The sequence below is a fragment of the Tachyglossus aculeatus genome, chromosome 4, assembly GCF_015852505.1.
Source record: "Tachyglossus aculeatus isolate mTacAcu1 chromosome 4, mTacAcu1.pri, whole genome shotgun sequence".
NCBI classification, from domain to species: Eukaryota; Metazoa; Chordata; class Mammalia; order Monotremata; family Tachyglossidae; genus Tachyglossus; species Tachyglossus aculeatus.
The window spans coordinates 75311980-75337999 of record NC_052069.1 but is presented as its reverse complement, the minus strand read 5'-3'; the positions used below and the strand labels follow the sequence as shown (position 1 = coordinate 75337999).

Genomic DNA, 26020 nt, shown 5'->3' with positions numbered 1-26020 from the left:
GTAACTTCCCCAGCACTTGGAACAGTGCTTTGCATGTAGTAAGTGCTTAATAAATGATATTATTGTTATAATTATTATTGATTGATAGAAGGAAAAAAGAGAGAGACATAAGGTATTTTGTCTGGGCCTGGGAAAACAGGCCTGGAAATCAGGAGACCTATGTTCTAATCCCAGCTTTGCTGCTTATTCATTCATTCATTGAATCATATTTATTGAGCACTTACTGTGTGCAGAGCACTGAACTAAGCATTTGGGAAGCACAAGTTGGCAACATATAGAGATGGTCCCTACCCAACAACAGGCTCACAGTCTAGAAGGGGGAGACAGACAACAAAACAAAACATGTAGACAGGTGTAAAAATCATCAGAACAAATAGAATTAAAGATATATGCACAACATTAGCAAAATAAATAGAATAGTAAATATGTACAAGTAAAATAAATAGAGTAATAAATATGTACAAATATATACAAGTTCTGTGAGGAGGGGAAGGAGGTAGGGTGGGGGGGATGGGGAGGAGGAGAGGAAAAGGGGGGCTCAGTCTGGGAAGGCCTGGAGAAGGTGAGCTCTCAGTAGGGCTTTGAAGGGAGGAAGACAGCTAGCTGGGTGGATGTGTGGAGGGAGGACATTCCAGGCCAAGGGAAGGACGTGGGCTGGGGGTTGATGGTGGGACAGGCGAGAATAAGGCACAGTGAGGAGGTTAGTGGCAGAGGAGTGGAGGGTGTGGGCTGGGCTGTAGAAGGAGAGAAGGGAGGTAAGGTAGGAGGGGGTGAGGTGATGGAGAGCCTTGAAGCCTAGAGTGAGGAGTTTTTGCTTGATTCATAGGTTGACAGACAGCCACTAGACATTTTTGAGGAGGGGAGTAACATGCCCAATGTGTTTCTATACAAAGATAATCCAGGCAGCAGGGTGAAGTATAGGCTGAAGTGGGGAGAGACAGGAGGATGGGAGTACAGAGAGGAGGTTGATGCAGTAGTCCAGTCGGGGTAGGATGAGAGATTGAACCAGCAAGGTAGCGGTTTGAAATGAGAGGAAAGGGCAGATCTTGGCAATGTTGCTGAGGTGAGACCAGCAAGTTTTGATGACGGATTGGATGTGTGGGGTGAACAAGAGAGCGGAGTCGAGGATGACACCAAGGTTGCTTAACTGCTGTGATCTTGGGTGAGTCATTAAACTTCCCTATGCTTCAGTGTCCTCAACTGTAAAATGAGGATTGATTGCCTGTCCCTACTCTCCATTAGATTGTGAGCTCCAGTGTGAGACAAGGAACTGTGTCTGATCTTATTATCTTGTATCTAACCCAGAGTTTAGTACAGAGCTGGGCACATAATAATAACAACAACAATAATAATAATAATGGTATTTATTATGCTCTTACTGTGTGCCAAGCGCTGTTCTTAAGTACTGAGGTAGATTCAAGGTAATCAGGTTGGACACAGTTCCTGTCCCAAATGGGGCTCACAGTCTTATTCCATTTTACTGATGAGGTAACTGAAGCACAGAGAAGTGAAGTGACTTGCCCAGGGATCTCACAGCAGACAATTTGCAGAGTCAGAATTAAAACCCACATCTTCTGACGCCCAAGCCTATGCTCTTGCCATTAGGGCATGCTGCTTCCCATAAGTGCTCAACAAAACCAATTTTTAAACTTAGTGCTTAGATCTCAGCGCTAAGATCTTTTAGATCTCTTAGATCTTAAATCTCAGTGCTTGGAGCAGTGATTGCACATAGTAAGTGCTTAACAAATGCCATCGTTATTATTATTATTAAACTTATTATTACTAGGTTGGGAGCCAAGCCCAAGGGTGACCCATGAGGTGGGGGCGGTGGAAGAAAATGTAATAATAATAATATTAGTGATGACATTTATCAAGCACTTATTATGTGCAAAGCACTGTTCTAAGTGCTGGGAAGGTAACAAGGTGATCAGGTTGTTCCAAGGGAGGCTCACAGTCTTAATCCCCATTTTACAGATGAGGTAACTGAGGCACAGAGAAGTTAAGCGACTTGTCCAAAGTCACACAGTTGACAATTGGAAGAGCCAGAATTTGAACCCATGACCTCTGATCCCAAAGCCCGGGCTCTTTCCACTGAGCCACACTGCTTCTCTGTACTTCCCAAGCACTTCCCAATGTACTTCCCAAGTGCTTAGTACAGTGCTCTGCACACAGAAAGTGCTCAATAAATGATTGAATGAATGAATGAGTGGCAGTGGACCTCCAAGGTCTGGTGGTTTGCGAGGCTGAGTGCACTACGATACCACTGCTTGACCCAACAACCATATTTCAGAGAGACCAGCATTTGGGAGGCAAAAGACCTAATGAGCAATTTATTATTAGCATCCACCAAACATCACGTCACGCTTTGATTCTTTTAAAGGGATACAGGTAAATCTAATCTAATTTGATTGTTTCTATTGGCTCTGATTAACCTATTACTAGCTAAGCATCAGTAGACCAGAGCTAGTGCACAAGAGACCCAGATCAACCTGCAGAAAGGAAATGTTCAAAAAAAACAAAACTCAGGAATTGCTCTGTTAACATAATCAAAACTAATAAGATTGATATGTCAAATTATTTAGTTGTACCATAGACCGAGTCACATACTTTGGAAAATATGCAACTGTTGAGTCTCATTTTTGGAGTTTGAAATTCAAAACTTTTTTAGGGAAGCAAATGGTATCAGGAATAGGACATCAGTAGGAAGGACACAGTGGAAGAATAATCTAAGGGGCCACGAAGCTCAAGCAAACTGGTCTCCAAAAGACAGCACTGCAGGCACAAATACCACTATTTACTCCAATACAAGGGAAGAATAAAGGCATCAGACGCCAATGAACTACTGTGTTACGTTGATTATGTTTCCCTAATCTTCCTTCACATTTTATCCACTCACAAAAACAAAAATATGTGTTCTAGACCAGATGATTGTACTGTGGTTGGGACAGTCTGCCAGTCTTATTTCTACATGAAATGGCAACACCACTTTCCACTAAAATGGCAGTCAAAGCAACAGCTTATCTTACCACAGGGCGCTGCAATGAATGGAAGTCCGAGAAGCCTGCTGGATGGTGGCGTTCTCACTTTCTCTAATTCTAGTTGGACTGGATCTGAGAAGCAGCAGGGCCTAATGGAAAGAGTACAGGCCTGGAAATCAGAAGATGTGGGTTTTAATCCCAGCTCTGCCACTTGTCTGCTGTGTGACTTGGGTACATCACTTCAATTCTCTTAGCCTCAGTTCCCTCATCTGCAAAAGGGGAATGCAATACTTGTTCTCCCTCCTACTTAGACTGTGAGCCCCATGTGGGACTTGATTATCTTGTATCTACCCCAGAACTTAGTACAGTGCTTGATACATAGTAAGCGTTTGACAATAATGCAATTATTATAATGCAGATCTAGGACCAGAAGAGAAAAACGGTAGGGATGGAAAACAGTTAAGGCACAGCTCAGAGAGATGCCACCTTCAGATGAGGGAGAGATTCATTCATTCAATCGTATTTATTGAGCACTTACTGTGCGCAGAGCACTGTACTAAGCGCTTGGGAAGTACAAGTTGGTGACATATAGAGATGGTCCCTACCCAACAACGGGCTCAGTAGAGACAGGGGCATCCCACTTGGTTTGGTGAGAAATCTAATACTGCAAATAAAGGCTCGGGTTGGACTTCTTAGCAAAGAGGCTGTTTCCCTTATCTATAATTTATTTTAATGTCTGTCTTCCATTCTAGACTATGTTCAGGGATTATGTCTATTCTCCCAAGTACTTGTAGTATAGTGCTCAGCAAATAGGAAACATTCAATAAATACCATTGATTGATTGACCTAGCACTTCCCCTTGGCAAGTCCCCTATCCAGGTTGCTCACTGAGTTCAGAATTAAGCATTGTTTTCAAAACTGAAATGGTGTATTCATTTGAATTGCAGTGCTTTCAGTTGAGTTTTTTCCCCTCCCAGCGGGCATAACATGCTCATCAGAATATGCCCTCTACATTCTAAAAAAAAGCCCAAGCCGGAGTGGGAAGCCCAGTTTGAATTATCCACACTAGGTGACTCAGTGATCAATATCCAAACCAGCAGGCTACTATTATTGAGATCGTTTATAGTTCTATAACACTGGATCCTGTACTACAGGCTGCTACTTGTCTTTTCAGCAGAAGAATGCCTTTGTCAGAAACACAAAAGAATCTTTGTTGTCGAGGATGAAACTTTGGCTATCAGGACAAAGCAACCCTCCTTAGAAATAGGTTTTAGCAGACTTTAGAAATAAGATGATCAATTTTACTTCCAAACTTTATGCACCAAATTCAGTTTTCAGACTCCCTAGCAACTTTTAACTGAGTTAATCTTTCACTGATACCCTATTACAAATTGTGAGCTCCATTGTCTATTTTGAAGTAAGTGTGAATTGATAACTCATTAGATTGTAAACACCTGGAAGGCAGGAGCCAAGTCTATTACTCTGTATTTCCTGAGTAAGTACAGAGTTCTGCATACAGTAGGTGTTTGGTAAATACTGATGAATGAATGCTCTGCTCAACAATCAGTGGTATTTATTGAGCACTTACCTAGTATTCTGCACACAGTAAGTGTACTCTACACACAGTTAAGTGTGCAATAAATATCATTTGTAAGCTCCTTAAAGGCAAGAATTGTTTCTAACAACTCTATTGCATTGTACTCACCCAAACACTATTACAGTGCTCCGAACACAATAAGCACTCAATAAATACTATTGATTGATTGATGACTGTGTGCAGAGCACTGTACTAAGCAAATGGGAAAGTACAATACCATAAAGTTGGGAAACACAATCCCAGCTGTTAAGGAGTTTGGAGTCTAGAGAAAGAGACAGACATTAAAAGGCATTGCAGGTATGGGGGAGCAACAGAGTATAAAGATACACAAATGCTAAGGGGGTGAGGTGAAAGCTCGATGTCCATTTACATAAAAATTCCTTAAAATAGGGACGAGGAACAATTAGGGGAAATATTCTGCTAGTATTCCCACTCCTCTCCCAAGCATCTCGAAGGTGAATATTGTAGCTCTATCTTCCTAGCTCTGTTCATTAGAGTTCCCCTCAGGACACACACAGGGGCCTCTTTGAGGGGTGACTAGCCAGCAGAGATGATGGCTATTAACGGTCAGCAGGGACTTTGTATTTAAGGAACAAAATTTATATTCACGTCAATCGATCAGTCAACCGTATTTATTCATTCAATCATATTTATTGAGCACTTACTGTGTGCAAAGCACTGTACTGAGCACTTGGGAGAATACAGTATGACAGAGTTGGTAGACCCGTTCCCTGCCACTAGTGATCCTCTCAGAGCCAGGTTCATTCATTCATTCATTCAATCGTATTTGTTGAGCACTTATTGTGTGCAGAGCACTGCACCAAGTGCTTAGGAAGTACAAGTTGGCAACATATAGAGACTGTCCCTACCCAATAATGGGCTCACAGTCTAGAAGGGGGAGACAGACAACAAAACAAAGCATAAGCCAGGTGTAGGGGTGGGCCATTTACAGGTGAGTGAGTGCATGTTGGGACCTGTATGGAGAAAACAGAGCAGCCCCAGAGTAACCGCCATCCTGGAAGGTGAGTTTCAGGGAGGTCAGGCATTTGGGGGTCAGAATCAATCAATCAATCAATCAATCAATCAATCGTATTTATTGAGCGCTTACTGTGTGCAGAGCACTGTACTAAGCGCTTGGGAAGTACAAGTTGGCAACATATAGAGACAGTCCCTACCCAACAGTGGGCTCACAGTCTAAAAGGGGGAGACAGAGAACAAAACCAAACATACTAACAAAATAAAATAAATAGAATAGATATGTACAAGTAAAATAAATAAATAAATAAATAAATAGAGTAATAAATATGTACAAACATATATACATATATACAGGTGCTGTGGGGAAGGGAAGGAGGTAAGATGGGGGGATGGAAAGGGGGACAAGGAGGAGAGGAAGGAAGGGACTCAGTCTGGGAAGGCCTCCTGGAGGAGGTGAGCTCTCAGTAGGGCCTTGAAGGGAGGAAGAGAGCTAGCTTGGCGGGTGGGCAGAGGGAGGGCATTCCAGGCCCGGGAGATGACGTGGGCCGGGGGTTGATGGCGGGACAGGTGAGAACGAGGTACGGTGAGGAGATTAGCGGTGGAGGAGCGGAGGGTGCGGGCTGGGCTGTAGAAGGACAGAAGGGAGGTGACGTAGGAGGGGGCGAGGTGATGGACAGCCTTGAAGCCCAGGTTGAGGAGTTTCTGCCTGATGTGCAGATTGATTGGTAGCCACTGGAGATTTTTGAGGAGGGGAGCAACATGCCCAGAGCGTTTCTGGACAAAGACAATCCAGGCAGCAGCATGAAGTATGGATTGAAGTGGAGAGAGACACGAGGATGGGAGATCAGAGACAAGGCTGATGCAGTAGTCCAGACGGGATAGGATGAGAGCTTGAACGAACAGGGTAGCGGTAAAGCACGAGGGCTTAGCTGGGTGACAGGTTACAACTACAGGGTTGATTTTCAGTCATCCAGAGCTAAACTTTATTTCAGAACCTCTTGTCAGGGGAGAAACAGGGGTGACTGCAGTGCGACAGTTTCTAAAGCATCAGGAAGGAGGCGACCTGAATCCAGGAAGGACAGGCAAGGAATCTAATCTTTACAACATACTACATCCATTAATTTTGTTTTAATTTGCTTGCAATGGAAACTAAATATCAGGTTCTTGAAAAAGGGAGCCCAGAGAAGTCAATCAATCAATGTAATTTATTGTGCATTTGTTTTTCGGAGACCACAGTATCACTTAATCAATCAGTCAATCATATTTATTGAGCACTTAATGTTTGCAGAGCACGATTAAGAATTTGGGAGAGTATAATACAATAGAGTAGTCGGACATGTTCCCTGCCCACAAGGAGTTAACAGTCTATACCACAGATTTAATCAGATCTGGTTGGAGCTGGAATTTTTAAAAATACCATTTTTTCCATCCTGCTCCCATATCGTTTCCCTCCCCACCCGACTCCACCTCTCCGGTCCCATCCAAGTAGTTGTGTTAATTATCTCCTCAGTTCCATTCAATCATCTACCTTAACATTCTCTATCTGACAATCTCCAATCAGGAAATAGGACCTCTAGGAAGCTTAGGTACAATTCCTTTCTGGTCAGAAAAATTTCAATATCATTAGTGTTGATATAGATGTACAGCCTCATGATTGTATTAACTTTTGCCCAACTGTATCAGAGATTATAGATGGGGCACTCTACTGGCATTTTGGAGTTTGATCACATGTAATGTCCCTAGCCTTAGTACCCAACTGTGTTTTCTCCCCATTTATTTCCCACTTGCCTGCTCTCTTGAAATCACTCTCAAGACCGTCTACTGTCTTCACTCATTCATTTTTCAGTGGTATTTTTAAAGCACTTACTATATGTCAGGCCCTACACTTACTGCTGGGATATATGTACAATATAATCAAGTTGAATTATCTTGTACAAGATATCCCACTTAGGGCTCACAGTCTTCAACCTCATTTTACAGATGAGGTAATTGAGGGACAGAGAAGTTAAATGACTTGCCCAAGGTGAAACCCCAAACAAGTGGTGGAGCTGGACTTGGAAACCAGGTCCTCTGACTCTCAGGCCAGGGTTCTTTCCACTGGGCCATACTGCTTCTGTGATTGAAGTTCTTTGATTGAAGTTTCCATTAAAACTAAGTTGCTTTTGTCAAAGTTTGACTTACGGGAAAGAAAACTTGTTCATTTGAATGTGTGGGTCCTTTCCAAGAAAGAAAACCAGTCAATCAATCAATGGTATTTATTGAATGTTTACCATTGATTGATTGATTGTGTGTACTAAGCACTAGGGAGAAAACAATACGATAAAGTTGGCAGACACAATCCCTGCCATGCTTCTAAGGGGCCTAACATCTGTTCATTGCTGGGATAAAGTCCAAATGAAACTCATCTGCAGGATGTTGATACAAAGTCCTCAGATCACTGGACTGTCATTGCTCGTTCATATCTATTTCACTGCTGACTCAAGTAAAATCAATCTAGCGGATGAAAAGTTCCATTGATCTCCATTATTCCCCATTACTGTCAATCAATCAATAGGAGTTATTGAATGCTTACTCTATGCAGGATACTAAGCACTCAGAGGAGTTCAATAGAGTTAGTATGTGTGATCTCTATCCTAAAGAAGTTTACAATCTAGCAGGGAAGGTAGATACTAAAAGAAATAACAGGTAAGGGGAAGTAATAGAATATATCTCAATCAACAGAATTTATTGAGTACTTACTCTATGATGCACACTGTACTAAGCACTTGGGAGAGTACAGTAGAGTTAGAGAAGAGAAGTAGTGTGGTATAGTGGAAAGAGCACGGGCTTGAGAGTCTGAGGACATGGGTTCTAATCCCACCTCTGCCACTTGTCTCCTGTGTGACCTTGGGCAAGTCACTTCACTTCTCTGGGCCTCAGTTACCTCATCTGTAAAATGGGGATTTAAAGTGTGAGCCCCTCATGGGACAACCTGATTACCCTGTATCTAACCCAGCACTTAGAAGAGTGCTTGGCATATAGTAAGCACTTAACAAATGCAATTATTATTATTATTATTGTTATCAATATGATACTTATCCTTAAGAAGGTTACTAATTGGAAATATAGATACTAAATTAAATTAGATAGGGAAAGCAATACAGTTTAATGCCAAGTGCTATGGGATTTGGGGAGTGAGGTAGAGTAAGGTACCGCTTAAATGAGGTAGAAGTGCAGAACTGGCAGTAGAGGCGAAATAGGGTGGGGCGATGTGAGGTTAATCAGGGAAGGCCTCCTGGAGTAAGTGTGATTTGAAGATGATGAGAGCAGCGTTCTACTGGTTGTGAAGGGAGAGGGAGTTCCAAGCAGAAGCGACAGCACGAGCAAGGGCTTGGTGGTGACAGAGATGAGAACAAGGCACATTGTGTAGGTTGGTTTTAGAGAAGTGAAGTGTGCAAACTGGGAGGTAGTGGGAAAGGAGCAAGGATAAGTACAGGAGAGAATACTGATCAAGTGCCTTAAATCCAATGGTCAGGAGCCCTCTGCTTAATGAACAGAGGAATGGCCAACTATTGGAGCTTTTTGATCAGCGGAGACATATGTACCAAACAATGGTTTAGAAAAAATGATATAGGCAGCAGCATGAAGTTTGGACTGGAGAGGGGAGAAACTGGAGACAGTGAGGTTCATGAGGTTGACGCAGTGGTCTACTCTGGAAATGGGAAGTGCTTGAACCAGTGTGGTGTAAGTTTGGATGGAGAGGAAGGAGAAGATTCTGTAGTGGTTGTGAAGGAAGAATTGACAGGATTTGGTGAAAAACTGATTATGGAGATTGAAAGAGAGATAAGTCAAGGATACTGCTGATGTTGTGGGTTTCAGAGATGAAGAAGATGGTGGCGTCAAAAGTGATGGTCAGGTTAGGTGGAGGAGAATATTTTAGAGGGAGGATGAGGAGCTCAGTTTTGGACACGTTGAGCATGAAGTGCCTTGGGACATCCATTTACAGATATTCTGGATATAGGAGGAGATGTGAGATTGCAGAGAAGGAGAGGGATTTGGGAGACATCCACACAGAAGGAGTAGCTGAAGCCATGAGAGTGGATGGGAAGACTTGGGCATGTTTGAAAGCATTGGGTAAAGACACATCAGAGAGTGAGTGGTTGGAGCTCGTGGTCAAGTAGAGAAGAAGAGTGGGAGCAAGTGTCTATATGAGATGTGAAGAGATGGGGTTGGAAGCACAGATGGTGTGGGTAGATATCAAAAGCTGACAGGAGATCCCCTCTTAAGAGACAGGTAGGTAGAAAGGGAGAGAGTGGATGGAGGAGTAAGAAGTAGCTGTGGAAGAGAGGTGGAGTTTTGTGGAATTTCACTTGAAATTTTCAATTTTATCAACAAAGTACTTGGCAAAGTTGTCAGGGGCAAGAGAGGGGGCACGTGAGGTCACTGGAGGTTTAAGGAAGGAGTTAAAGGTCTGGAGTAGTTGGTGCAACATCGAATTGGAACAGGTAAACAAGGAGAAATGGTGTTGCTGAGCAGAGGAGAGGGAAGGTTTGTTGGGTGAGGATGAAATGGAGATGACCGAGGTCTGCCTGGTACTAAGCACTTTGAAAAGTACAATAGAGTTAGAGTTGGAGTTAGTTGCAATATGATACTTATCCTTAAGAAGGTTATAATCTAGTTGGAAAGATAGATAGTAAATTAAATTAAATAGGGAAAACAATAGAGTTTAAAGCCAAGTGCTATGAGATTGGGGAGGGTGGGTATCCAACTGCTTAAGTGAGGCAGAAGTGTGCAGATTCTGGTGTGCAGATTCTCACTAACAGTGCTCTGTGGGGTGAGCGTTTCAGAGGAGGAAGTGTATTATAGAGATGATCTAGGGCTAGGGGTTGGTGATGTGAAGGATGTAGGTGCAAGGGAGTTGAGTTTGGCAGAGAGGACACTGTTGAGGGCATGGATTTGTACATCAACAGATTTGGCAGGGAACCCAAAAGAGACATAGTGGCCTAGGATAAGTGGAGGGGGATCATGAGGTCAAAGGCCTCTGGAGGAGGACCATGGGGGTGGTGGGATAATTTCACTATAACAGTTAATATGCAGCAATGGACTGAGCCTTAACAAAGCACAGTTTTATAGAGAAATATTAAGAATCACTTTTTAAAATGCTAAATCAGCATTTAAAAGAGATAAGCATCCAAAACGGTGGACCACACACTGGAGCACTTCACCATATCATTTAAAGCACATTAAATCCCTACTCTAGACTGGGAGTCCTCAGAACTTTGCAGTCATTTTCAATATTTGTCCTTAGGAACAATTTGTACTTCAAACTTATTATACAAAATGCTCAGCCAAAGAGAGTGCAGTCTACAGCTTGCTTCCTCATCATAAATTGTTTTTGGCGCAGTACAGCAATTTGGAAACCAAGATGATACATATGCTGCATTTGTCATATTATGCCTAAAGATACTCCTGGAAAAATAATTGATCCTGTAGGGTCCAAGATTGGGCAGCAAAATTCAGGAAACTGCTTAAGGAATCCACTGCCAAATGGTCTTTTAAATCAGCTGGTCTCATAGGCTGCGTTTGTCGTAACTCAATTTCATCCACTACATGTCAGTGAAATGCATTAAACATGAGCGAGGAACTGAATTTAAACCTATATTTCAGGAGCAGCTTTCTTCCTACTGAAGTCACCTTTAAACTTGCCCAATTATCTCAAGTATCTTTGCTAGTTCCATGCCCAAATTTTAAAATTGACTTCGTTTTCAAGAAACAATAGCCAAATGAAAGTGACAAGGAGATCAGCCTCAATCACGGTCAGTGTCATTTTAGATTCTGTTATTTACAGGCTGGTACTCATCTTGACTCTGTCGACTCCCAGAAAGGTTCAGTAATAATAATAATAATATTATTTGTTAAGCACTTACTATGTGCCAAGCACTGTTCTAAGCACTGGGGTGGATACAAGGTAATCAGTTTGTCCAATATGGCACTCCCAGTCTTCATCCCCATTTTACAGATGAGGTAACCGAGGCCCAGAGAAGTTAAGTGACTTGCCCAAAGTCACACAGCTGACAAGAGGCAGAGCTGGGATTTGAACCCATGACCTCTGACTCCAAAGCCAGGGCTCTTTCCACTGAGCCATGCTGCTTCCCAGCGACATTAGACAGTAGACATTCAGTAGACATTTGACCTTGTTGTTGGTCTCCAGAAATCTCAGACCATCGATCCCAGGACTCTAATCTCTCACAAAGTCCTTTCTGTTTCATACAGAAACATTCCTAGGACTTTGGAGGTGCTTCTAAATCTCCTTTATCTTTAGGTTCCTACACAAAATTTTCACAGACTATCACATTTCAAATGTTTCCAAAAACAGCACTATGACAGTGGAATTGTCAATTCCTCTTTTGTGGCCAGATAGTAGTAGTAGTAGTAGTAGTAGTAGTAGTAGTAGTAGTAGTAGTAGTAGTAGTAGTAGTAGTAGTAGTAATAGTAGTAGTAGTAGTAGTAGTAGCAGCAGCAGCAGCAGCAGTACTACTAATAGTAGTAGTATTCATTAAGAGCTTTCCATGAACTTTCTTAAATGCTGGGAGAGGACACAAAAGTGGGAGTTAGACGTGGTAGATGGACAACTGGTCCTATTTCCAATCACCACATAAACATAAAATCATTAATCTGCTATGAAGTCACTTGGGTTAATGTCCAAGAAACAGAAGCTGTTTACCGTGCTCTGAGTATTTTTGAATCTTCAGTTAACCTAAGATCCAGTGAGTTGAGACAGTTAATATGTCCCTCAGAATTATACATGTAGGAAACTGTATATGAATTTGCAGAAACACAAATTTGTATCTACTAGTGGAAGGGATGGAGATCAGTCTATACTATGGCACTACTGCACAGATCATTTTCTTTAAACATCGCTTGGCCTATATCTTTCCACTACTCAAAGACAAAGTTTAATTATATATGAAATGACAAGAGCTTGAACTGCAACAGTGGCTATTTGGGGTAGAGGCAGGGACAGATCTGGAAATGTGGTGAGCAGGATTTAGAAGTTGGTTAAATGTGATCATTGAAGGACAGCGAGCAGTTGACGAAGGTTACGGGTCCTGGGATTGAGAGGCTGGTGATGTCATCAACAGAGATGGACAGATAGAAGGGAGAGTGGGTTTAGAGCACAGGAGCAGCTTACTTTTAGGCATGTTAAGGTTGCTGATAAGACAATCAGGTGGAGATGTTCTGGATGCAAGAAGAAATGCAACTTAAATAGAGGTAGAAAGGTAGATTTGGCAGTCAGCCACAGAGAGGTAGTAGTTGAAGCCAATCAGCAATCAATTGCATTTCTTGAATGCTTATTGTGTGCAGAACAGTATACTAAGAACTTGGAAGAGAACAATTCAACAGAGTTGGTAGACATGTTCCTTGCCTACAAGGAGTTTAGAGTCTAAAGGAAGGAGCTTAAAGTCTAGAGGGTGTTTACAGTACAGAAGCCTGAAGTTAAATAAGTAGATGGTCTTCCTTTGAGTGAAAGTGAAGCAGGAAGAGCAGGGAACCCAGAGAGAAGCTTCAGGGACACCTACAGTTGGGGAATGGTCTTCTAGACTGTGAGCCCACTGTTGGGTAGGGACCGTCTCTATATGTTGCCAACTTGTACTTCCCAAGCGCTTAGTACAGTGCTCTGCACACAGTAAGCGCTCAATAAATACGATTGATTGGTTGAATGAAAGGTGGCAGTAGTAACAGCAAATGAGGCTGGAATGAGTAGTCTGAAAGAGAGGGGGAGAATTAAGTGAGTACCATATCAATGAAACTAAGGGTTGAAACTGTGTCATAGATTGTCAAAATCATGGAGGATTAAGATTAATAATAATAATAGCATTTGTTAAGCACTTACTATGATGTGCCAAGCACTGTTCTAAGCACTGGAATACAAAGTAATCAGGTTGTCCCATATGGGGTTCACAGTCTTAATCCCCATTTCACAGATGAGGTAACTGAAGCACAGGGAAGTTAATGACTTGCTCAAAGTCACACAGCTGACAAGTGGCGGAGCTGGGATTAGAACTCGTGACCTCTGACTCCCAAGCCTGTGCTCCAGTAGGGAGAAGCACTGGGCTCCAGCTGAGGGACAGAGAGAGAGAGAGAGAGACTCATGTCTCAGAGTGGATGAAGGCAACAAACCATGTCAGTTTTTGACAGGCTGCGGCTGCTGAGAAGATCAGCCAAGCATGTTGCTCTAGCCCAAAAGACTGAATGTGCCACAAACTCCATCCGATTATATGGCCATTCAATGGTCTACCCAGAGAGGTCTGGGAACCTCCTTTGCTGGAGGTTTTGAAGAAAAAGCTTGTATTTCACCTGCCTGAGAAGACTTGTGTTGATCCTACTTAAAGACAGGGAGATGAGGTAGATAAACCTATCAAGGCCCTCCCCATCCCTATGGATCTATAAAACTTCAGCCCTCATTTTTCAAAAATTCATAGCTTGTGTCTGGGATGAAGATGTAATCATAATAATAATAATAATAATGGCATTTGTTAAGCACTTACTATGTGCAAAGCACCGTTCTAAGTGCTGGGGAGGATACAAGGTGATCAGATTGTAATGAATACCAATTGTGCCCATTAGAGATGATAACAATTACTTCCAACATCCATTTCATGAAAACAAAGGAAATGGACCATTGCTTTGAATGTTCTGAAATAAAGATGCTATATTCATGTACAACACCATGTTATCATGTCAGTTATTATTCATTCATTCAATCATATTAATCGAACACTTACTGTGTGCAGAGCACTGTACTAAGTGCTTATGATGATGGTATTTGTAAAGCACTTACTATGTGCAAAGCACTGTTCTAAGTGCTAGGGAAGATACAAGGTGATCAGATTGCCCCATATGGGGCTCACAGTCTTCAACCCCATTTTACAGATGAGGGAACTGAGGCACAGAGAAGTGAAGTGACTTGCCCAAAGTCACACAGCTGACAATTTGTGGAGACGGGATTTGAACCCAAGCCCGTGCCCTTTCCATTGAGCCACACTGCTTTGCCAGTGATTTTGTACTTTATTGCTGATGAGCATTCTGCTGTGACACGAGCTCATCTTCATATTGCCTAAGTACTTTTGGAAGCTTCATTCACTTCTTTATGCCTATTCATAATTTATTTAAATGTCTACCTCCCTCTGTAAACTGCAAGCTTCTTGTGGACAGGGATCTCGACTACCAACTCTATTTACACTATACTTTCAACCTAGCACTTAATTCAGTACACCACACACAGTATGCACTCAATGAATACCACTGATTGCTTGCTTGCTTGATTGATATGCCTTTAAGGAATCTCTTGAGATTGTGGAAGGAGGAGTGCTCAGCATACAGTAAGACCTCCATAAATACCACTGATTGATTGATTGATTGGCTGACTGAGTTGAGCTCTTATGTCATGAGGAAACCCAAGGTCTTTCCAAACAAATCTTATTTTTAACTGGTGAAATATTCAGGCTGGCAAATCAATTTAGCCATTTAAGATTGTTCTGGGTCCCCATGGGCTCTCTCTCTTTCTGAGCCTCCCTTCTCCTCTCATCACCTTACACAGCCCCTTATCTGAAACTCAGTTGGTCCCACCAAGTCTAATGTATCAGGCTGTCCTCACAGGCTTCTCTACTGTTACCTCAGGGCAAACCACTTCAGAAATAGTCCTAGGGTTGTAAAGTCCTTCAGGAACATCATATCATCCTCCATACTTTCATTTTGTTTTTGGGTGGTTTTCTTAGCCTCAAATGAATAAGGTTTTGCGGAGCCAGATTAGCTCTAATGTGCCCAGAGCAGAGAAAACCTAGTGGGTCCCTGTCCACAGTTCATCCACGCCCACACTTCTCTTTTCTGACACTGATGCAGTAGACACAGTCCCTGCCCACAGGGAGTTTACAGAAGTGAGCCAATATTAAAATAAATTACGGATATGTAGTAAGTACCGTGGAGTTGAAGATGGAGTGATGCAGAAGGGAGAGGAAATAGGGGGACGGAGGGGTTAGTAGGGGAAGACCTCTTGGAGGAGATGTGATTTTAAAGCTTTGTAGACGGGGAGAGTGGTGGTTTGCCAGAAAGGAAGGGGGAGGGCATTCCAGGGCAGAGTCAGGATGTGGGCGAAGGCTCAGAGATGAGAAAGGTAAGATGGAGGTAAAAGTGAATAAAGTGAACGAAACAAATAGTTGGTCTGGGACTCCAGGGTGGCCCAGGGGCTGGGCTGTCCTTCCCAGGTACCGGTTTGTACTTCCCAAGTGCTTAGTACAGTGCACTGCACACAGTAAGCACTCAGTAAATACGACTGAATGAATGAATGAATGAATGAATGAGCTATGGGTGCCAGGTTTCAGAGGTGGCACCGGCCCCACCCGAGGCTGGGAGCAGGGACTGAGCCAGAGGGCGTCAGACAGCGGTCACCCCCCTGTAGTGATTTGAGCCCACTTGGCTCCAGGCAGAGGTATAGGCAGAGGCCACAGGGATGGATGCTCCAAAAGGGAGGGACTGGAGGAAGTCGGCTCAATCTCTGCTGCTTCAGCTCCAGCAGGACGCAAACCCTGGCCAGGGACCTGTGAGGCCCTCCTTGTCTTCACCCACTCGTGAGGGAATCAATCAATCAATCAATCAATCGTATTTATTGAGCGCTTACTATGTGCAGAGCACTGTACTAAGCGCTTGGGAAGTACAAATTGGCATCACATAGAGACAGTCCCTACCCAACAGTGGGCTCACAGTCTAAAAGGGGGGAGACAGAGAACAGAACCAAACATACCAACAAAATAAAATAAGTAGGATAGAAATGTACAAGTAAAATAAATAAATAAATAAATAAATAGAGTAATAAATATGTACAACCATATATACATATATACAGGTGCTGTGGGGAAGGGAAGGAGGTAAGACGGGGGGATGGAGAGGGGGACGAGGGGGAGAGGAAAGAAGGGGCTCAGTCTGGGAAGGCCTCCTGGAGGAGGTGAGCTCTCAGCAGGGCCTTGAAGGGAGGAAGAGAGCTAGCTTGGCGGATGGGCAGAGGGAGGGCATTCCAGGCCCGGGGGATGACGTGGGCCGGGGGTCGATGGCGGGACAGGCGAGAGCGAGGTACAGTGAGGAGATTAGTGGTGGAGGAGCGGAGGGTGCGGGCTGGGCAATAGAAGGAGAGAAGGGAGGTGAGGTAGGAGGGGGCGAGGTGATGGAGAGCCTTGAAGCCCAGGGTGAGGAGTTTCTGCTTGATGCGCAGATTGATCGGTAGCCACTGGAGGTTTTTGAGGAGGGGAGTGATATGTCCAGAGCGTTTCTGGACAAAGATAATCCGGGCAGCAGCATGAAGTATGGATTGAAGTGGAGAGAGACACGAGGATGGGAGATCAGAGAGAAGGCTAGTGCAGTAGTCCAGACGGGATAGGATGAGAGCTTGAATTAGCAGGGTAGCGGTTTGGATGGAGAGGAAAGGGCGGATCTTGGCAATGTTGCGGAGCTGAGACCGGCAGGTTTTGGTGACGGCTTGGATGTGAGGGGTGAATGAGAGAGCGGAGTCGAGGATGACACCAAGGTTGCGGGCTTGTGAGACGGGAAGGATGGTAGTGCCGTCAACAGAGATGGGAAAGTCAGGGAGAGGACAAGGTTTGGGAGGGAAGACAAGGAGCTCAGTCTTCGACATGTTGAGCTTTAGGTGGCGGGCGGACATCCAGATGGAGATGTCCTGAAGGCAGGAGGAGATGCGGGCCTGGAGGGAGGGGGAGAGAGCAGGGGCAGAGATGTAGATCTGGGTGTCATCGGCGTAGAGATGATAGTTGAAGCCGTGGGAGCGAATGAGGTCACCAAGGGAGTGAGTGTATATTGAGAACAGAAGGGGACCAAGCACTGAACCTTGGGGAACCCCCACAGTAAGAGGATGGGAGGGGGAGGAGGAGCCTGCAAAAGAGACTGAGAAAGAACGACCGGAGAGATAAGAGGAGAACCAGGAGAGGACGGAGTCTGTGAAGCCAAGGTCAGATAACGTGTTGAGGAGAAGGGGGTGGTCCACAGTGTCGAAGGCAGCTGAGAGGTCGAGGAGGATTAGGACAGAGTATGAGCCGTTGGATTTGGCAAGCAGGAGGTCATTGGTGACCTTTGAGAGCGCAGTTTCCGTGGAATGAAGGGGACGGAAGCCAGACTGGAGGGGGTCGAGGAGAGAGTTGTTGTTGAAGCCACAGATGCTTCTCTGCCCCTGCAACAGCCCATCTCATCAGAAGGGCTGGACGTTTAAAAATGTCTCAGTCCCCAACTCACCCACCCCAGAGTTCTGTTTCCTTCTATCACGTGCTCGGAAGCAGTAATTTTCTCAGTGCACTTTTGGGGCTGAGAATGATTCATTCTCAACTTCCAGAAGTTCCCAGCTGACTGCTTGTGAGTGATTCACCCTCCCCCTCCCTGGACAAATCTGACTTATTGATATCTACAGCACTTTGGATGCCTTAAGAACAGGCCCTCTAGAAACATAATGTATCAGGATCAGTTGGCACCCAGCCTTCTTCCCCCTTCAGCCTTCCTCCCATTCTTCTCTCTCTGCTCTCTCTCCACTTTGCCAAAATAGACCGTCTATGGGCAAGAATCAAGACATGCATCCAAATTGTTCAGTTTTCAGTTGTTTACACAGCCCTATTCTTCTTTGTTTCCCTATCTTTTAATTTCTTTGAAAACTAATTTAATACTTTAGTGCCTGATGGCTGCTACTCCAACCCCCCTTGATGCACGATGAATAATTCACAACCAGAACACTGAGTTCAAATCTATCCAATTTCTCAGAACAGCAAATCAATTCATAAGTAAATCACCGCACGAGACACTTTGAACTACACTTCATTTATAATGTGCCGAGATCAAGCAGACCCTTATCAAACTACCCACAATTGATTTGGCTTGATTACAAATTACGTCCACTGAGACCAGAACAACTCTGTTGCTATCGCTACAGATTGTGCCCATCACTTAATTTATCCCTGCATTTCCAAAACACTTTGCCACTATTACAGCTAAGTGCTAGACCTTACTCCTTCTTTATTTATCTAATGCCATCTTAGCTCTCTTCTCCCTTTTTTACATTCAGGAGATAGAACTACCCTGAAGAAACTACACTGCAGCAATCCTAACAGCAGCAGCATAGATTCTGATCTCAAGGTGTCTATATTCATGTCAAGGGAATGGAGACTTTCTCCTTCTGAGGAAGAGTCCTTAGTGTTTGGGGCAGATGGTCATGCCCCCTTGTAGGCAGCAGGGCTCTGAAAAATTCAGGGGGGCAGGAATTAAAGTGGTTTCTCCTGTTAGGAAGGCAGGGAGGCCTTGTGGAAAGAGAGTGGGACTGGGCATGAGGAGAACTGAGTGCTAGTCGCAGGTCTGCCCTTTATCTACTCATCGATCTTTGGGAAGCAATAATAATAATAATGATGATGGTATTTGTTAAACGCTTACTATGTACCAAGCACTGTTCTAAGCACTGCGGTAGATACAAGGTTGCCAATTTGTACTTCCCAAGCGCTTAGTACAGTGCTCTGCACATAGTAAGCGCTCAGTAAATATGATTGATGATGATCAGGTTGTCCCACGTGGGGCTCACCGTCTTTTTCCCCATTTTACAGATGAGGGAACTGAGGCACAGAGAAGTTAAATGACTTGCCCAAGGTCACACAGCAGACAAGTGGTGGAGCCGGGATTAGAACTCACAACCTCTGACTCCCAAGTCCGTGCATGTTCCACTAAGCCACACTACTTAGCTTAACCTTCCTGTGCCTCTGTTCCTCATCTGTTGAAATTGGGTAAGGTAGTTGTTCTCCCTTCCCTTAGATGGCATGCCCTCCATTAGGGACTGTGTAAAATTTCATCATTTTGTATCTACCCTCCTCTCTTGCCTCCTCTCTTGCTTCCTCTCTAAATTTACCCGCTACACCTGTGATTCTAGCCCCATTCCTTCATACCTTTTTCAAATACTCACCCCCACTCTTAACTCCTTGACTGCCATCTTCAACCATTCACTTTCCAATGGCTTCTTTCTCACTACTTTAAAGTATGCTTATATATCATATATGTGTGTGTGTTTGTCTGTGTGTGTGTGTTTGTGCATGGATATAAAACCCCTCCTTCCTCCTGCCTTCAAGATATCTCTATTTGGATATCCTGCCGTTACCTCAAACTTAATATATCCAAAACAGAACTCCTTAAGATGATGATGATGATGGTATTTCTTTCCAACGATACCCTGTCCTGCCCCTGACTTTCCTGTCACTATAGAACACACCACCATCCTCCCTGTCTCACAAGCCCATAACTTTGTTGTTATCCTTGACTCATCATTCTGGTTCCACCCACTTATTCAATCTGTGACTAAATCCTGTCAGTTCAACCTTCACAACATTGCTAAAGACTGCCCTTTCCTCTCCCTCCAAACTGCTGCCATATTAATCCAAGGATTTAGCCTATCCCCCTTGATAGAAGCAACATGGCCTAGAGGATAGAGCACAGGACTGGGAAGGGACTGGAAACAGAAGGATCTGAGTTCTAATCCCAGCTATGCCACTTGTCTGCTGTGTGCCCTTGGGCAAGTCACTTAGCTTCTCTATGCCTCAGTTATCTCATCTGTAAAATGAGGATTAAGATTGTGAGCACCATGTGGGAGAGGGACTGTGTCCAACCCAATTGCTTGTATCCACCCCAGCGCTTAGAACAGTGTGTGTCACATGGTAAGCACTTAATAAATACCATAAATATTATTATTTATTATTATCAGCTTCCTTGCTGACCTCCCTACAATCTGTCTCTGCCCAATCCAGTCAATCAATCAATCAATCAATTAATCGTATTTATTGAGCGCTTACTATGTGCAGAGCACTGTACTAAGCGCTTGGGAAGTACAAATTGGCATCACATAGAGACAGTCCCTACCCAACAGTGGGCTCACAGTCTAAAAGGGGGAGACAGAGAACAGAACCAAACATACCAACAAAATAAAATAAGTAGGATAGAAATGTACAAGTAAAATAAATAAATAAATAAATAAATAAATAGAGTAATAAATATGTACAACCATATATACATATATACAGGTGCTGTGGGGAAGGGAAGGAGGTAAGACGGGGGGATGGAGAGGGGGACGAGGGGGAGAGGAAAGAAGGGGCTCAGTCTGGGAAGGCCTCCTGGAGGAGGTGAGCTCTCAGCAGGGCCTTGAAGGGAGGAAGAGAGCTAGCTTGGCGGATGGGCAGAGGGAGGGCATTCCAGGCCCGGGGGATGACGTGGGCCGGGGGTCGATGGCGGGACAGGCGAGAGCGAGGTACAGTGAGGAGATTAGTGGTGGAGGAGCGGAGGGTGCGGGCTGGGCAGTAGAAGGAGAGAAGGGAGGTGAGGTAGGAGGGGGCGAGGTGATGGACAGCCTTGAAGCCCAGGGTGAGGAGTTTCTGCCTGATGCGCAGATTGATCGGTAGCCATTGGAGGTTTTTGAGGAGGGGAGTAATATGTCCAGAGTGTTTCTGGACAAAGATAATCTGGGCAGCAGCATGAAGTATGGATTGAATTGTCAGTCCATACTTCACTCTGTTGCCCGGTTCATTTTTCTACAAAAACCTTCAGTCAATATTTCCCACTCCTCAAGATCCTCCAGTGGTTGCCCATCCACCTCCACATCTAACAGAAACTCCTTACAATCATCTTTAAAGCAATCAATCACCTTGCCCCTCCTCCCTCATCTTGCAACTCTCCTACTACAACCCAGCCCGCACATCTCACTCCTTTAATGCTAGCCTACTCACTGTACCTTGATTTAGTCTGTCTCACCGCTGACCTCTCGCTCGTGTTCTGCCTCTGGCCTGCAACACCCTCCCTTTTTATATCTGACAGATAATTACTCTCCCCACCTTCAAAGCCTTAGTAAAGGCACATCTCCTACAGGAGGCCTTCCCTGACTAAGCCCTCATTTCCTTCTTTCCTATTTCCTGCTGTGTTGCCCAATCAATCAATCAATCAGTCAATCGTATTTATTGAGCACTTACTGTGTGCAGAGCACTGTACTAAGCGCTTGGGAAGTACAAGTCGGCAACACATAGAGACAGTCCCTACCCAACAGCGGACTCACAGTCTAGAAAGGGGAGACAGAGAACAAAACCAAACATACTAACAAAATAAAATAAATAGAATAGATATGTACAAGTAAGATAAATAAATAAATGGAGTAATAAATATGTATTATTGTTGAATTGGGCCCGGGGTGGGGGAGAACAATCCTCAGAGAACAGTGGAACTGGTAGCCCCACAGACTCCCTTAGTGAGTGAGAAGCAACGTGGCCTAGTACATAGACCTCAGGTTGGAAGTCAGAAGGACAGGGGTTCTAATCCTGCCTCCACCACTTGTCTGCTGTATGACCTTAGGTAAGTCACTTCACTGTGCCTCAGTTACCTCATCTATATAATGGGGGTGAAGACTGTGAGCCCCATGCAGGGCAGGGACTGTATGTCCAGCCTGCTTTGGGTAGGGACCGTCTCTATATGTTGCTGACTTGTTCTTCCCAAGTGCTTACTACAGTGCTCTGCACAGAGTAAGTGCTCAATAAATACAATTGAATGAATGAATAATTTACTTATTTTAATACCTGTCTGCACCTCTAGACTGTAAGCTTATTGTGGGCAGGGAATGTGTCTGAGGTATTATTGTGTTGTTCTCTTTCGAGCACTTAGTACAGTGCCCTTTCACAAAGTAAGCACTCATTAAATATGATCTGTTGATTGGTTGCAACTTAAAAGTAATGGAAATTGAGTAATCAAACTCTCCCCATATTCTATAAGAAAGGTTCTACTTGCAGTTTCCATTTTGTGTTGTTCCTGATCTTCAGAGAGATACTTTTGTCTGGACCCAGAAAAATTCGGGGTAATAACAGTATTTGTCAAGCACAATGTGCTATTTGCAGGTGTAGGTAAAACGCAGTCAGATTAGACACAGTCTCTGTCCAAAATAATAATAATAATGATGGCATTTGTAAAGCACTTACTATGTGCACAGCACTGTTCTAAGCACCTGAATGGGGTTCGTAGCCTGGGGAGGGAACATGTCTGTTAATTCTGCTGTACTGTACTCTCCCAAACACTTGGGTAGTACAGTGCTTTGCACATAGTAAGCATTAATAAATACCATTGATTGATTGATCAAGAGGCAGGCATTTAATCCCCACTCTACAGAGGAGGAAACTGAGGAACAGAGAAGGTAAGGTCACACAGCAGAGAAGTAGGGGAGCTGGGATACCAAGTCTTCTGTTTTTCAGCCTTTTGCTCCTTCCACCATTTAGAATGGTGCTAGACACGCAGTAAGTGCTTAATGAATGCCATTAAAAAATTAGGCCATATTGCTTTTCTATCTAGCTTGGGTCAACATGAGCCCAATTCCATTTGTTTCAGTGATGTTCTCAGCTGCCCAAGGATGACTCCCAGGAAAGTAATTTGTTCCCTAATGGGTACTGCTTATGGATTCATCAACCTTAGCTTTCTGTGCCCTGGTAATTAGTGGATCTCCTAGGAGAAAAGGAAATGTTTCCAAAGGAAACCCACATGGGAAGATTCAGACAGACCTAAATCCTTTGTACATCCTGTCCCTGAAGAGGAGCTCTACGCTTTGAAGGAGCTAAGGAGGGTCAGTTTTGTTTGGAGGTCAATACTCTACAAATGTTCCCTCCGGGAAAAAATACATTCCAAGGGCATATTTTGTAATGGTGCTTTGAGAAGCTAGAAAGTGAACTCTGGCTACTTGAAGCTTTCTTTTTCATCAGAGAGCTGGTCTTTCCTATATCACTTGGTGTCTTTCTGTTCCCTACAGGTTACTAAGATGCTGGCAGTGGTTGTGATCCTGTTTGCCCTTTTGTGGATGCCTTACCGAACCCTCGTGGTGGTCAACTCCTTCCTCTCCACGCCCTTCCAAGAAAACTGGTTTCTGCTCTTTTGTAGACTATGCATTTACCTCAACAGCGCGATCAACCCAGTCATTTATAATCTCATGTCTCAGAAATTCCGAGCCGCTTTCAGGAAACTCTGCAACTGTAAGCAGAAACGATTGGAGAAACCTGCCAACTACAGTGTGGCTCTAAACTACAGTGTTATCAAAGAGTCGGATCATTTCAGTACAGAGCTTGATGACTTCACTATTACAGACACTTATCTGTCCACTACAAAAGTGTCCTTTGATGATACCTGTTTATCTGATGAGGTAACATATAGCAGAACCTGATGTGTAATATATAAGCAAGTAGACCTAAAAACAGGAGATCCGATTATTAGGTGGTACTATGTTAAAAAGAACCGCAAAGGGGGGTTGTACTGTAAGAGAATACAGAAAAAGGATATTTATCTAGGTTCCTTAGTGCTTCCCTCCACTCCCATGTGCACATACAAATACCATTCCTAGCAAGAATAATTCTGATTTTCTTTCATGCACAGCTTCTTCAAAAAACATGGCATGTCTTTCAGAAATGAGCAAACATTCCAACCAGACAATTCATCCTCTCCTGGTGAAATCTGAGGATTCAATAACTGTTTCCAAACATCAATTATGTGGATCTTCTGCATGAAACCTGGTACAATAATTTTTCTCAAATATAATGATTCATAATGTCTTGTTGATGGAAAGGACCGTTTTATGTGTCTGAATTACTGCAGGAAGTATAAATCAAATTGGTTCTTTCAGGTAATAACTATCAATCAATCATATTTATAGAGTGCTTATTACGTGTAGAGCATTGAATTAAGCACTGGGGAGAGTATAATATAGCAGAGTTGGCATACACGTTCCCTGCCCACAGTGAGCTTATAGTCAGAGGGGGAGGCAGAGGGTAATATAAATAAATAAATTACAGATATGTACATAGGTCCTGTGGGGCTGAGGGAGGGGTGAATAGGGGTGCAAATCCAATTTGCAGAAGAGAGTGGGAAAAGAGGAAATGAGAGGTTAGTGAGGGAAGGCCATTTGGAGGAATTACACCTTCAATAAGGCTTTGAAAGTGGGGAGAATGATCATCTGTCAGATATCAATCAATCAGTCAATCAATTATCAATCAATCCATCAAAAGAAGTTATTGAGTACCAACAATGGACAGAGAACTGTATTAAGCATTTGAGAGGATACAATATAATATCTGGTTCTGATCCCAGTCCTTAAAGAATTTACAACCTAGTTAGGGAGGCAGACATTAAAATTGGTTACAGATAGGAGGAAGTAAACCTCAAGTGCTTAGTGGACTTTCTCAGGACATAGTTATAAAATTATAATGTGCCTTGTTAATGATTTGTAAAGAATCTGTAAAGAATATTTTCAGATTATTATTGAACCTTTGCATATAGGTTTGCACACGGGAACTCTTTGACTAATTGAGGCCCAGAGAAGGCTCATTATGCTCAATTGTCCAAATATTTCAGATCAAAAGGACACTCACTTGAAGAATAATTGAGTCAAAGTGTAATTTGTGTTCCCAGAATTCCGAGTAATTGGAAATAATTAGTTCCAGTCAATGTCAATAGAGCCCAAATATTTTAGATTGAGGGAAGTAGTTTGAGTGGAATTTGCTGAAAGATGAATTCTCAACCTCTGTCCAAGTCCATGATAGATTTAGGGATAGAACATAGAAAATGTTTTAGTGATCCAAGTGGAGTAGACATGGTCATAACTCATTACAGAAAACTATGATCTAGATCAGAATAAATATTTCAAATAGTTTTACTTTTCCTCCTCTAATTTTTGGGAAAACTCATGCATTGATATTTATAACTGCTGTGCTTTATCAGGGTGCTTCTTCCCTCTGAAAGCTAACGACAGCATGAATCATTTATGAGGATGATACTAGTTGGTATTCTGTCTGCACAGTTTGGATAGTACAATCCAGAATATGGACTGCCCATGGACCATTCTGCTCATTCTATTTTTACTTGTCTGCAATTGTCCTGACTTGCCTATTGTACGTTAACTCCCCTAAATTAAATTGCCTTCTGATATATGAGATATTGCATGTACCTTGCTCTATCCAAACCACTGTAAGATTTTCTGGAGGATTTTATCTTTTAGCATAATCTAAACCAATTGCTATATATTCTGGCTGTAGTTTCAGTGCATTTTGCTACTTTTCGGTACATAATCTCTGTCCTGATGTATTTGAGGCTTCCTGTGCTGTGATGAAGGTGAGATGCAGATAGGAGAAATCAAGACAGACCTAAAATGGAGATGAAAGTAGGACTTTGGAGGCAGAGCAAACCAGAGCAGTAAATAATTTCTAGATCCTGAAGCTTCCAACAGTTGCTACAGGTGAAGAAATAAACAAAGATTATCTTTTCTTTGAAAAATAATAGCTTGAGCAATCTGTAAGCTACTATTACTGGTTGAAAAACTCTGGAATTAGTACACCAGGTTACAAAAAGCTGGTATTGCAGCTCAAAGAAGGAATATTGTTGCCTTTCTTAAGAGGTC

General features: G+C 43.3%; 1 protein-coding gene across 1 annotated transcript in view; it reads left to right on the top strand.

Annotated features, from left to right (window-relative positions):
* The window catches only part of TRHR (thyrotropin releasing hormone receptor), a 34227-nt gene extending 10433 nt beyond the window's left edge, over positions 1-23794 (top strand). Inside the window, exon 2 of the mRNA XM_038745973.1 lies at positions 23387-23794. Within this exon, the coding sequence (XP_038601901.1) occupies positions 23387-23794 (408 nt within the window). The remainder of the gene's footprint in view (positions 1-23386) is intronic.
* The last annotated feature ends 2226 nt before the right edge of the window (positions 23795-26020 follow it).